This window comes from Anarrhichthys ocellatus, unplaced genomic scaffold (assembly GCF_004355925.1).
Source record: "Anarrhichthys ocellatus isolate YVR2014 unplaced genomic scaffold, GSC_Weel_1.0 scaffold66, whole genome shotgun sequence".
In the NCBI taxonomy this organism is placed as follows: Eukaryota; Metazoa; Chordata; class Actinopteri; order Perciformes; family Anarhichadidae; genus Anarrhichthys; species Anarrhichthys ocellatus.
Window position 1 is genome coordinate 2,520,887 of NW_022280096.1, and position 11,760 is coordinate 2,532,646.

The 11,760-nt window shown below is 43.6% G+C and overlaps 2 protein-coding genes across 2 annotated transcripts; one reads left to right on the forward strand and one right to left on the reverse strand.

Annotated features, from left to right (window-relative positions):
* Window positions 1-241: 241 nt before the first annotated feature.
* On the reverse strand, window positions 242-4,971 carry LOC116397419 (phospholipase DDHD1-like). Its single transcript, XM_031872822.1, has 3 exons — window positions 3,932-4,971; window positions 3,018-3,194; window positions 242-2,655 (listed from the first exon to the last, which is right to left on the reverse strand). Exons 1-3 carry the CDS (start codon window positions 4,662-4,664, stop codon window positions 2,285-2,287), a joined length of 1,281 nt encoding a protein of 426 aa, XP_031728682.1. The 5' UTR covers window positions 4,665-4,971; the 3' UTR covers window positions 242-2,284.
* A 475-nt stretch (window positions 4,972-5,446) lies between these two features.
* On the forward strand, window positions 5,447-11,675 carry cgrrf1 (cell growth regulator with ring finger domain 1). The gene is made up of 6 exons (XM_031872875.1): window positions 5,447-5,626; window positions 6,239-6,375; window positions 6,816-6,990; window positions 7,643-7,790; window positions 8,043-8,150; window positions 10,633-11,675. The coding sequence occupies exons 1-6, from the start codon at window positions 5,523-5,525 to the stop codon at window positions 10,930-10,932; spliced, it is 972 nt and encodes a 323-aa protein (XP_031728735.1). The 5' UTR covers window positions 5,447-5,522; the 3' UTR covers window positions 10,933-11,675.
* The last annotated feature ends 85 nt before the right edge of the window (window positions 11,676-11,760 follow it).

The following is an 11,760-nucleotide window of genomic DNA, read 5'->3' on the forward strand; positions in this document are numbered from 1 at the left end:
TACTCCTTCGCGTCGAAAGGAGTCAGCTGAGGTGGTTCGGGCATCTAATTAGGATGCCTCCTGGACGCCTCCCACTGGAGGTTTTCCAGGCACGTCCAACTGGGAAGAGACCCCGGGGAAGACCCAGAACACGCTGGAGAGATTACATCTCCCAGCTGGCCTGGGAACGCCTCGGGATCCCCCAGAATGAGCTGGAACATGTTGCCGGTGAGAGGGAGGTCTGGGTCGGCCTGCTTGACCTGCTGCCACTGCGACCCGACCCCGGATAAGCGGTGGAAAATGGATGGATGGATGGGTGACACTGACAACTAACAACTACAACGAATTAACTAAAGTGGTCAAACCATTTTCCCGCACAATAAAGCAAACTTTACATTTTTTCTAAAACTTAATTTCTATCGTGACATACATAGATGAAATTCAATCTCTGCATTTAACCCATCCTCATCATTCAGAGCAGTGGGCTGCTGTCAAGCACCCAAATGCAACTTGGGGCTCAATGTCTCACATAAGGACACTTTGACTTTGCCTCTACATCACCAAGAAAACCACGTGACATGTTCATTTATTATGACCCTGATCTTGAGATAGGCCATTAATGTCGGTCAAAGTGCACAGAACAACCCCTTTAGTAGTTTTGTGTATAATGGTTTTGAGAGCGCACCATGAATGTAAAGTTCCCTGAGGTTTTAATAAATATCTATATCTAAGTTTATTCTGTAACCTACAGTACAAATAGAAGTCACGCTTTAAAGGAACAGTGTGTAACATTTTGCGGGATTAAATGGCAGAAAGTAAATGTAATATTCATAACTGTTTTAATCGGTGTATAATCACCTGAAAGTAAGAATTGTTGCGTTTATATCTCCATAAGGACCAGGTCCTCTTCCATGGAGTCCACCATGTTGCATTCTACAGCAGCCCAGAACAGACAACTGAACACTGGCTCTAGAGAGAACCTTTCGTGTTTTTTTCATTATCTAAAGGGAGGGATGGCTATCAAAACCCGGAATAAAGGGGCCCTGTGCTAATTATTAAAGATTGTAGAATTGGTAAGCCCTGTTACTGGTCCTTTTTAATAGTATGTTTTAATGTTTTGGTGTCATTTATTATCACGTTGCAGCGAACATCTCTTCTGCTCTCTCTGAGCACACAAACTAACACAAACACAGACACATGAAACAAACATAGCAGAGAAGCTGAAGTGGAGACACTGAAGTGAACCAGGTGAAGTGAAGATTAGTTGAGTTGATGGCAATTACGCTCCTTACTGTTAGTGCAATAAAGTATTTTCCAGTAAAAAGCCAATACTTTATCAAGTCATCTTTTCAACAAGCATGAACATGTAAACGAAAGTGAAACCTAATTCAATCGGCTCTGTCCACAGTCTCTCATCAGCGCCGCCATGTTTACACAAGCACAGCACGCACGATCGGCGGAAATGTTTTTTTTTCCCAAACAAGCTTATTAAACAGAAGCTGTCAGTCTGTCTGTAGGCTGTTTATCTTTGTCTGTTCTTGTAAACTTCTCTGCTGGCTGAGAGGACACAAGGACAGAGGACACGAGGACAGAAGGACAGAGGACAGGAGGACACAAGGAATGACTGATACTGCTGATGTCTGTGTTCCAATTATATATTTTATGAAATTTTACGTTTGTTTCCAGGGAGATATTAATGAATTTATGTAGTGACTTTGATGCTGTAGACATAACTCTTGCTACATTAGAAATTATATTTAGTTATATTTCAAGCATAAATACATTCTAATCCTGTTCTGAATCGATTTGTTGTTCAAATTCTTATGTTTATGAAAGCAATTATTTAATCATGAAAAAGAACAGCGTATTGATAAGAGCAGCTCCTAGTGGAAATAAAAGCCTAAAGATCTACCTGAAGGCCAACGTAGTTCTCTGACACGCTTGGGAAGGGAGGGGTATTTAGTTGGTTGCATTCTGCAAATCACTACTAGATGCTACTAAATCTTACACACTGTTCCTTCAATAAGTCAGTTCATGGTTTATTTAAGGGTCAGTTCACCCAAATGACTAAACATGTATTCTCTCTGGTGTCTTTCCATGCAGATAGTTTTGGTGTTGGCTTTTATACCAAAAAAAGCACTGTGTAAACAAACTCAAGGGGCTGCACTGGTGTAGGTGTGATGTTTCCAAAAATGTAAAAAGAAAACAGGTGAACTACTCCTCGATGGAACGAATGTGTGAAAGACGTCAAACACATTCTGGTATTTGCCTGTAGAGCAACTCATTTGTTAAACTCTCAAATATTTTATGGGCTGATAGAACATGTATCAAATTCTATGAGATTGTTCACCTGACCATACAATACTTCCATGTCTGCATCATATCTTAAGTTCATTGGTGACCTTTGACCTTGTCTTTCATTCCAGTTGTTATAGAAATGAGACCAGGTCAAATTCTTCAGAGAGTTGCTCATAGAAGTGAATGGCTCAACAAAATATTCCATCCGATATCTTCTTTTGTGAATGTCTTGTGACATTTTCCATATACCTTTAGAGAATCCCAGTTTCTGAGTGACAGAACGTGCGATCTTGGAGGTGGTGGCGTCGCTGTACAGGTATACCTCGTCCACACTGTGCCAGTCCACATGACTCCTGCTCAGCTTCAGACTGTGGATGGCTGCGAGACAGGCACACCGTGATTAACAGCAAGTGACACACTTCATCCAGCATAATTAATTCTCCATTCCCCATGATGGTGTGTGGAATGTGTGTGAAACTCCATTGCATTGAACACCATTTACTAATGTCGTGATACAAACTGTACACATACTTCGGGTGAGCTTCCTATTGGTTCAGCTGAAGTCAGCTAAAGTAACATCACCTGACTTGTTTTATGGCCCCGTTCTGAATGGCAGAGTCAATCCCACCACACACACACACAGTTACCCTATACGCTCACACTCATCTCCACACACACCTATCTTTGTCTATCATGTCTTTCTAGGTCTACTTTCTGCCACACTCTCTAACATTCCTTACCATCCTTGCTGTCCACTGTGGTGGTCACCATCTCCATCTCATAGGTGTCCCTCATCTGTTGCCCCCGGAAACGTGCGAGGTGCTCCATCTCGATGTGGTCACTCTCGTCCTCCTCAAGGGGAAGCCAGGTTCCATCAATGAACCATTGACCCCTCATCACCGGAATACGGTCCTGTTCTGAGGGACATCAGTTCACACACTATTTGAAAGGTTGTGTAGCCTGTGCTTGCTTTTTTTACTTCCCTAACAGGAAACACAAACACTTTAAAGAAAAAGGGATGTAAAGTGATTGATTGAAGAAAGTGAAAATCAGTCAATCTAAGTTAGTTTGGCAATAAAAAAGAATTGAAAACAGAAAAACAGTGGGAGGTTCTTTGTGTGTGTGTGTGTGTGTGAGAGAGAGAGTGTGTGTACTGTAAATATTTCCACATTTCCAAATAATATCAAAAAAATATAAAAACGAATTGTTATCTTGGTCATTTATCAGGCAAAAATATAAAATATCTCTGGCTGCAGATTCTCTGTTTTATATCTTTGTAAACTCAACTGATGCTTTTTGACAGCTAATCAAGTAACTGATGAATCGACTAATGTGTAACTTTAGCACTAAAGATTAGAGGTTGCACTTGTGGCAGAAAACGTTTAAACAGTGGAGCTAATAGTCATGCTAGTAGTATGCTGGTATTATAGTAGTATGTGATAGTGATGTAGTAAAACAGCGGTAGTACTCTGTGGTAGTAATAATGCTAACGTTACTTATCAGGCAAAGGTAAGGGAGTAACACGTTAGTAGCAGTGGTAACTTTAGGCTGGTGATAGTAGTTGTAGATAGATAGTAGTAGTATACTAATATAGCAGTAGTTAATAGTAGCAATATATTTTAACATTATGGACATAAATCATTGACATGCTCACGGTTCCAGTAAACAGGGTAGCATTCCTTCTCCCTGATATCCACTTCATAGAGCCCCCCTCGGACACACACTGCCTCCACGCTGATGGTCATGTCGTCCGGGTCCCTCATCTCCTCTGACACCGAGAGCCCTTGTCCTCCGCCGCGCGGCACCGTCGACTCCGCCCGGACACTTCCACTGTCCATCGCTCCGCTCTCCGAGTGGATCTCATCGGACTTGGCTGCCTCCTTCCCCTCGGCCTCGGCGGGATCAACGGGGTGTTTGACCTTGTGAGGGTTCTGTTCACTGAATCTCCGATTGACGACCTCGATTTTTAAAGAGTCGTGTCCGACGAATGGCTTCCACGTCCGCTTGTCCTCTTTGTAAAACCACCGGACCTCCTCTGGTCCCAGCTCCGTGACGACCTCACCGCGGTGCCTGGAGCTATTGGACCGTATGCACTTCTTGGTTGTGACATTCCCGTCACTTTCAGTGTAGTTTGGATCAATTTCCAGATACGATGAACCCGCATATTCCTCCCCAGCCAGGCCCAGCATCATGCCATCCTGGGACAACAGCGGCAGGTGTCTGTCCAAGCCGGGCTCTCTGTCCCCATCCACATCACTGTCTCCCACCGGAGTGTCGTCGTAGCCGGACACAAACACATCATTTGCCATATCCCATTCACTACTGCTGACAGAGTTATTTTCCGAGCTCTGTTGTCGGATAGTCGGTTTATCATTCATACTGCTCATGATTTGGCCGCAAATGATTAGACTCCTAATACATGAAAATAGAGCAATACTAAATTCACAATGATGTCCCTGCCGTTAGACTACCAGGTTAACAGTGTCTTTCTCCCCAGCTGGTAACATCTGTATGCCCAACTGTTCTGATCCCGACACTATCTCTTAGCATCATAGCTACAGGTTCAAACATATTTACCCCGGCTGTTTAAACGACACATCACATTTAATCGACCTCCTACGTTCCTGCCTGTACATTCACGTTTTACCGTGAACACAACTGCTGGAATAGTCAATGAACGGTACTAGCTGGCAATCTCAGTTGCTCCATAATGTCAAGTTAATGTTAACAAACTACTCATTTCCTGTTGAAACATTCAAAATAAACACGATGCACGAGGAAGAATAAACAGATTTTATAGTATCAATACCTATAAGCGTATATATGACAATACAGCTTTATACAACTATAATAATATAAGTCGTTTTCTTTATTATTTTATCATTGCGTAATATCCAAACATAGTTTGAGCTTTTAATTTGAAGATAAATTCACCATATGTTAAATAAATGTGTTCTAGCTTTCGCTGTCTTGACTGATTATTTTAAACAAGAGGATCTAAAATTGCATCTAAAACTAAGCAATAAAATATTCATAATAAACATGTACTTTTTAAGTGGCTTGGAATTTACCTTACAGTTCAAATGTAAACGTAAAAATTATATAAAATAGCCTAGTTGTTGTGTATATTCCATAATGTTACCCTCTAGGCCACCGTAGTTCTCTCTGAGGCGTCCCTGTCCTCGCAGTCATGGGAAGTGTTTACCTCCGGTTTTTGTGATCGTTTGGATTATAAATCATATAACATGGCAGCGGTTTTTCTTGTGACCTTGTATGAGTACTCCCCATTGTTCTACATTAGTGTGGTTTTTCTGTGTTTCGTTGTTACCGCAGCCATGGTGCTGGGCTGGTAAGTGATATTTATGAAAATGAATGTTAGCTTAGCCTCTAACAGTTTACTTTTTTATTATATGTATTTTTACATATTAGCCCCTCACGTTTCCCTCGGATTTGATCGATTTATGCAACTGTTGTATATTGTTGTATTGTTACGTGGACTACATAATTACCTCCAATATAAGCATGACATAATAATACACAATGTAATGAAGACAGCTGTCACTTCTGTAGTGTCTGTAGATTCTTCCCATCGTTTCGGCCAAATAAATGAAAGTAACGTTATTAGACACACGCACACGGTTTCAAACTGTCTGAAGTAAAAATTAAGAAAATACACAAGTGCTTATTGAAGTGTGCAGTAAAAACTAATACAGGCATGGTAGTTAGATATGCCTTGTGTAAAAGTCTGGGTGACAGATATGAGGTCAGAGGAACACAGAAATATTTATGAATATCCACAATCATGTAAAGAGCAGTTGTAGAGATGTCTTGCTCTGGGATTTATTGTTGGACAGAGTGGAAGTTTGATTTGATTCGTTTTTTTATTCTTATTCTTTGTTAGGAGATTAAGAGAGCCATGCAGGACATAATGACTTCGTCCACTCTGTCTCTTGTCCTGCAGGTTCGGCTTCGATGTCCCAGTGATCCTTCGCAGCTCTGATGAGACGGAGTCTCTCCTGCCAACCCCGGAGAAGCAAATGGTTCAGATGACCAACCCCTTCATCCTGGAGATGGGTCCTGGGCCGGCATCAGTCGCTGGTGAGAACAGTCATCCTCCGTAGAGAACACTAGATGAAGAGATGGCCTCATGAGGAGTTTTAGTATGTGGGGATGTTAGAGGCTTCCTCCGGCCAACAAATACAGTGAAGGATAACATGAGAATGACAACAGCTCCTGTTCCAGAGTGCTACAGGGAAAGACTGTGGATGTCTCCACCTGAATCTGTATAATGTCAAGCTACAGGAAGTACAGCGGAGGAAATGGTTTCCTGTTTATGCAGATATCCTTCCTGTTCTGTGTCTGTTGTGGAGTTGGAAGCTTTCATGGGATAATATTAATTTGACCAACAAAGCATGTATCCAACTATAAATATGCAGGTTATGAATGTGCCAGCCGCTATATATCCAGTATGAGCATGGAGTGGTAGCCTTGTGTGTTTTGGCCCAGGCCATCATAACCGTAGAGGACACTCCTTGCAGACGGTGTGTCCCTGAGGCCCTGCTGTCTGGAGCCCTGTATCCTGAGCTGTTTCTGGGGCTGTGAGGTCAGCGCCTTGCAAGCCGCACTGAAGGCCCACCAGCACCACCCGCTCAGCACCCCCCAATGTCTGCAGGAGGCACTGCAGCTCCGCTACCAACACTGCCACAGCTTCCAGTATCCTTTACATGTGTACCAAGGTTACTTCATTAATATGATTGAACTCATTTGCTTTGACTTGATTTTAATATATTTAATCTTAGATTTTTTTAATCTTTTATTCTTGTTTTCTGTTTTTCTTGTAAAGTATCTTTGAGTTTACAGAAAAGCATTCAGTAAATGTGATTCATTCTTATGTATGTAGTATTGCATGTAACCCACCCTAAGCATCAGCAGCAGCTGCTGTAAAGCAGCCGCTGAGTATCTTGGGGTTCAGTGTCTCGCTCATGGACACTTTGACATATGGAGGAGCTGGTGAACCTTATGGTTAAAGGAGGACCTGCTCCTCCCTCTGAACCACAGATGTCTCCTCACTGTAAATGGAAATGTTCTGAGACAATGTCACGTTTATATTTGGCCATTTTTCTGTGGGGATAAATACATAAAGACACACAATGGCAAAATGCACCAAGAAAATCAAAGTATGTAATTTCTGTTAGTTATTAGTGATAGAAGTGCTTTGGGGTGGATGTTCCCTTCATAATGTTGACACAGTACTACTGTACAGAACTCAATGAAAGCTGCCAATGCTATGATTTTATTATGATGATGGAGATATGTCTTTGGCTTTACCCTCTGTGTACGGCTCTTTGACCCCGCCCCCCCCCAGCATCGGCAGTAAGGACAGAGAGGAACGCCGCACACAGATTCCTGCTGACCAGGGCATCGCAGACTTTGGGCCGTTGCCAAGGGAACGCTACCCTCTTGTGGCTGTGCTGACGCTGGCAGAGCTGGAAGCTAGAGACACGTACAACATCGTGAGTCCATTGCACATTCAGACATTTTGAGAAGTGTGGTTATTTACTGTTCGACTCAGATGGCCAGACTGTATTTTCACTACAGAGCTCGTTCATTCATCTCAGTTTAGCACAAATTGGAGAGTTCCCATCACACGAGTGTCACAACTACTCTGACCAAGCCAAGCTCTCTAGTGAGAAAAGAAAAGGAGAGACTTCAAGTGATTCCATAATCCAAACTTAAAGACACTCATTATGTCTTTCCTCTTTCAGGTGGCCAGTTTGACAGTTATTCATGTTCCTGATGACAAATACAGTCTTTCTGCACGGGTTCTCTTTCAGTACCTTCTCAACTCACAAGGGAACATGTTCGAGTTAAAGGTATGTCACATTTTGGTTCAAGCAGATTGTTCCGGACTAACAAGTTATTTATCAAGGTAACCACACTATGACTTCCAAAAACAGTGTTCAGAGAACACTGACCAAACAACCGCACTGGGAACATTTGTAGACCAAATTTTATGATCGTAGCCTCCCAGAGGGGTCCATGGTCTGAAGGTCTGCAGTGAAGTTTCCTGACTCTGGAGGGAGTATCGGTCCTGGAATGAAGGGCAAACTGCCACCAATGATGTTCTCTGCAGTCCTGACTGTCCGTTGTAGTCTGTTCCTGTCCTGTTTTGTGGTTGTGTTGTTTGGATCAGCCACCAAATAGGACAAGAACAGACAATTCTTTATATCTTCAGGGTTAGGCTTAACCCTATGTTTGAATATATGATTATCGAGCAAAACACTGAGTGAGTGAGCAAAAAAAAATAAAAGGGGACAGATTGTGAAAAAACTCCTCTTTTCAGTGCTTGTGCACATCCATCTTGGTACCTGGAGGCTACCAACCCACACACTGTGAAATAAGACGACTCACTTTGTTGTGGGCTACCTCGATCAGGAAACTGAAAAGAAGCATGATATGTCCCCTTTAAACAAAAGTCCCACTTTCATGCCCATCGTTCAATGATAATGCATGTCGGACATTATAAACAGGCCGCACAATCTATCAAAGTTCGATTTTGTATAGGCTTCCACCTCTAAGTACTGTTGCTATTGGGTTTATACCATGCCCATGAAGATTGATAAAGTTTTTTTTCACACCCATCTCATCGGGACCAAACTAAGCTCCCCTCACTGACTGCTCGCACCAGTGTGCCGCTCAGGTGGCTGCAGCACAAACAATGTCTCGCTGCTGTCTTCGCCATGGCCACTAAGGCCGGGGCTCTCTCCCCGCAGCTGGCCAGGGACCTCAAGAAGGTTGCGATGGCTGTGCTGAACCTGACCTCGGCCTGTACGGTGGCAGCTTTACCCTTTAGATCAGCAGGAGCTGCTGGATGGTCCCATATCCCCCCTGTGGGCTGTTTGGAACACTCTTACTGAACGCCGCTGCTCATCTGCACAAGAAGGTGAGGAAACACACCTTCTGGAGCAAAGCTGCACTTCAGCCGCAGCACCAGAGAGTAAGACACTTGCTCGAAGATGAAGCTCCCTCCAGCTACTGCTGTGCCTCAACACGCTCTGGCTCCTCCTCCACCTCTGAGTTATCCCACTCCGGTGGCTCCACGCCATTGCTGTAAGAGTCAGCGGCTGGGCCCCCACCTGGTCCAACCCGGCCGCCCTGCTGCTGCGGAAACAGTTGCGTTAGTGGCAGTAATGGGATGTGAACTGATTCCAGCTGCGCAACAGGAAAACATAAGCCCTTTTAAACTTTTTCCTCTCAGCCAGTCTGCTTATGCTCCCACTGAGCATTTTCCAGCTCCCCTAACACAGATCAAAGGCTCACCAATGCAAAGCCCAGTCTCTTCCTCATTTTAAACATGCGTTACTGACCTTAAGAATTATCAACCACCTCCCACCTGTCAGGGCGAGTTAGTGGTGATATTCCAGACTCAGGTTTTGGACACAATGTGGAACACTGAAGCTGTTGTGTTTTCAGCCTCTCGGCTGGCAGGAAGACATCCCATCTGTAGTGGGACGTAGTGAAGAAGCACAGCTCAGGGTGGCACAGTCTGCTATCCCTGATTACATGGATGTCGAGGCTAATTTCAAGCGGCTACATGATTCAGTTTGCCCATTTTCACCAGAAACTGCCAGAAGAACTCTCTGTCTTTTAATTTACTTGGGTGTGGATATAAACTCACTCACAATGAGAGCAAAGCTGTCTTCAGCCGGGCTGGATGCCCTAAACTATCTGTTGTCACACATCACGCCCCACAGAGTGGTGATGGCGCTGTCTCCATCCAGTTCGACACAAAAGGCGAACGCTGACCGTCCCTCCCTCACTGCATACAGACTTGGCAAACTGGAAAAAGTCCCAGTGTTCCTTCGTCAGGGGTTCCAGGAGTCACACATATCAGTGTAAACAGTCCCTCTCTAGATTTGCTGGGATGTGCAAGTCCCAGTAGTTAGTTGGAAATGAAAGAATCCCCCATTCCTCCATATAAAGTGTCTGGAACTGTCCACGCTGCTGAAAAGGCTGAAACCCTTTGCTCCTCTGCTAAAAAAAACAAAACACATCATGGTGATAACTGACAACATGACCGATGTGATGCTCCACGCTCAAAAACACTGGGTCCTACATTTCCCATAATACAACTGTACAGCCCCTTTTGATTAGACTATCTGTTTGATAAGCAGCCACATCATTTAAACGCCACACTTCTAGTTTGTAAAGCAGGCTTTCTGTTAGAAATGTCTTCTCCAGGCCTGACCTGAGATAACCTGGAAGTCATACATCACCATGACATTACCGTGATTACGTTTTAGCAGTAGTCCCTGTGAACAGCTAACACCACCTTTATGCCTCATGTCTTCGCAGCCTCTCTTCATGTCAGCTGACAGTGGGGGGGTATCTGAGCCTCCTGACTCAGAGCAGAAATCCCAACCCAGTGAACCCAACGAGGCCTGTAGAGTGGAGCCAAGTCCGGTGGCCGAGGAGGCGTGGCGGGGCAGAGACTGTGTGGTCTGTCAGAACGCAGCCGTGAACAAGGTGCTGCTGCCCTGCAGACACGCCTGTGTGTGTGACAGCTGTGTGTCACACTTCCAGCACTGCCCCATGTGCAGGGCCTTCGTCCAGGAGTCCTTCACCCTGACACAGGGACCAGCTGCAGAACAATGAGTCCATACTGAACCACTCAATGTTATTTAAGAGAACATATGCAGCAAGATGGGCATCATTGCAAAGTAATTCCTGCAACTCCCTCACAGCAAACTGGGTTACAGTTCAGGACCAGTCTCAGCAACAAGAACAGCGACAATGGTGCTCATGGACTGTACATCTCAAACTAAATGTTACTATAGTATAGTATTACTATAGTCACAAAAGACCATGTTTTGTTGTATTAAAGCACAGCAAATCCTTTAAGTGAAGCATGTACATTTTTTTATTATATTATCCAAAAATGCTGTGAAATCCAAGAAGTCCCCTGTTTCTTGGAACTGAATACATTACTTTATACTTAATGATGCGATTAATGCTCAGTCGATAATTCCCAGAGGTTGTTTTTTTTCTCTAACAAGATATTTCTGGAGCTTTCAAACAATGAATGTTACATTTGTTATAGGACATCAGTGTTTTTAGTCTGTACACTGAATACCTACAGCTGGTAGAGTGTGGATTTGGGATAGAGAGGTAGTGATCTTGCTTTTTCCCACATCTCTGCTGTTGACCTTTCATTATTAGTTTAATTTAAAATACTATAAGCATGTATCATTTGTTTTCAGCATGAATGTGACTGCTTTCATGAACACAGCAGATAGTGAATATGATATTTGAGCACTGACCATGTAAAACGTATCATGTAACATAATGAAGCAGAGTTCTTTGTAGAACTGGAATGTAGAAGTCAACTGCAGAGAAACCGTCTCCAAAAAGTTAGAGACAGGCATCCTAGCTCAGCACTGGCCACTGCTGATGTTTAATCAGATGTTTAAACATCAGCAGTGG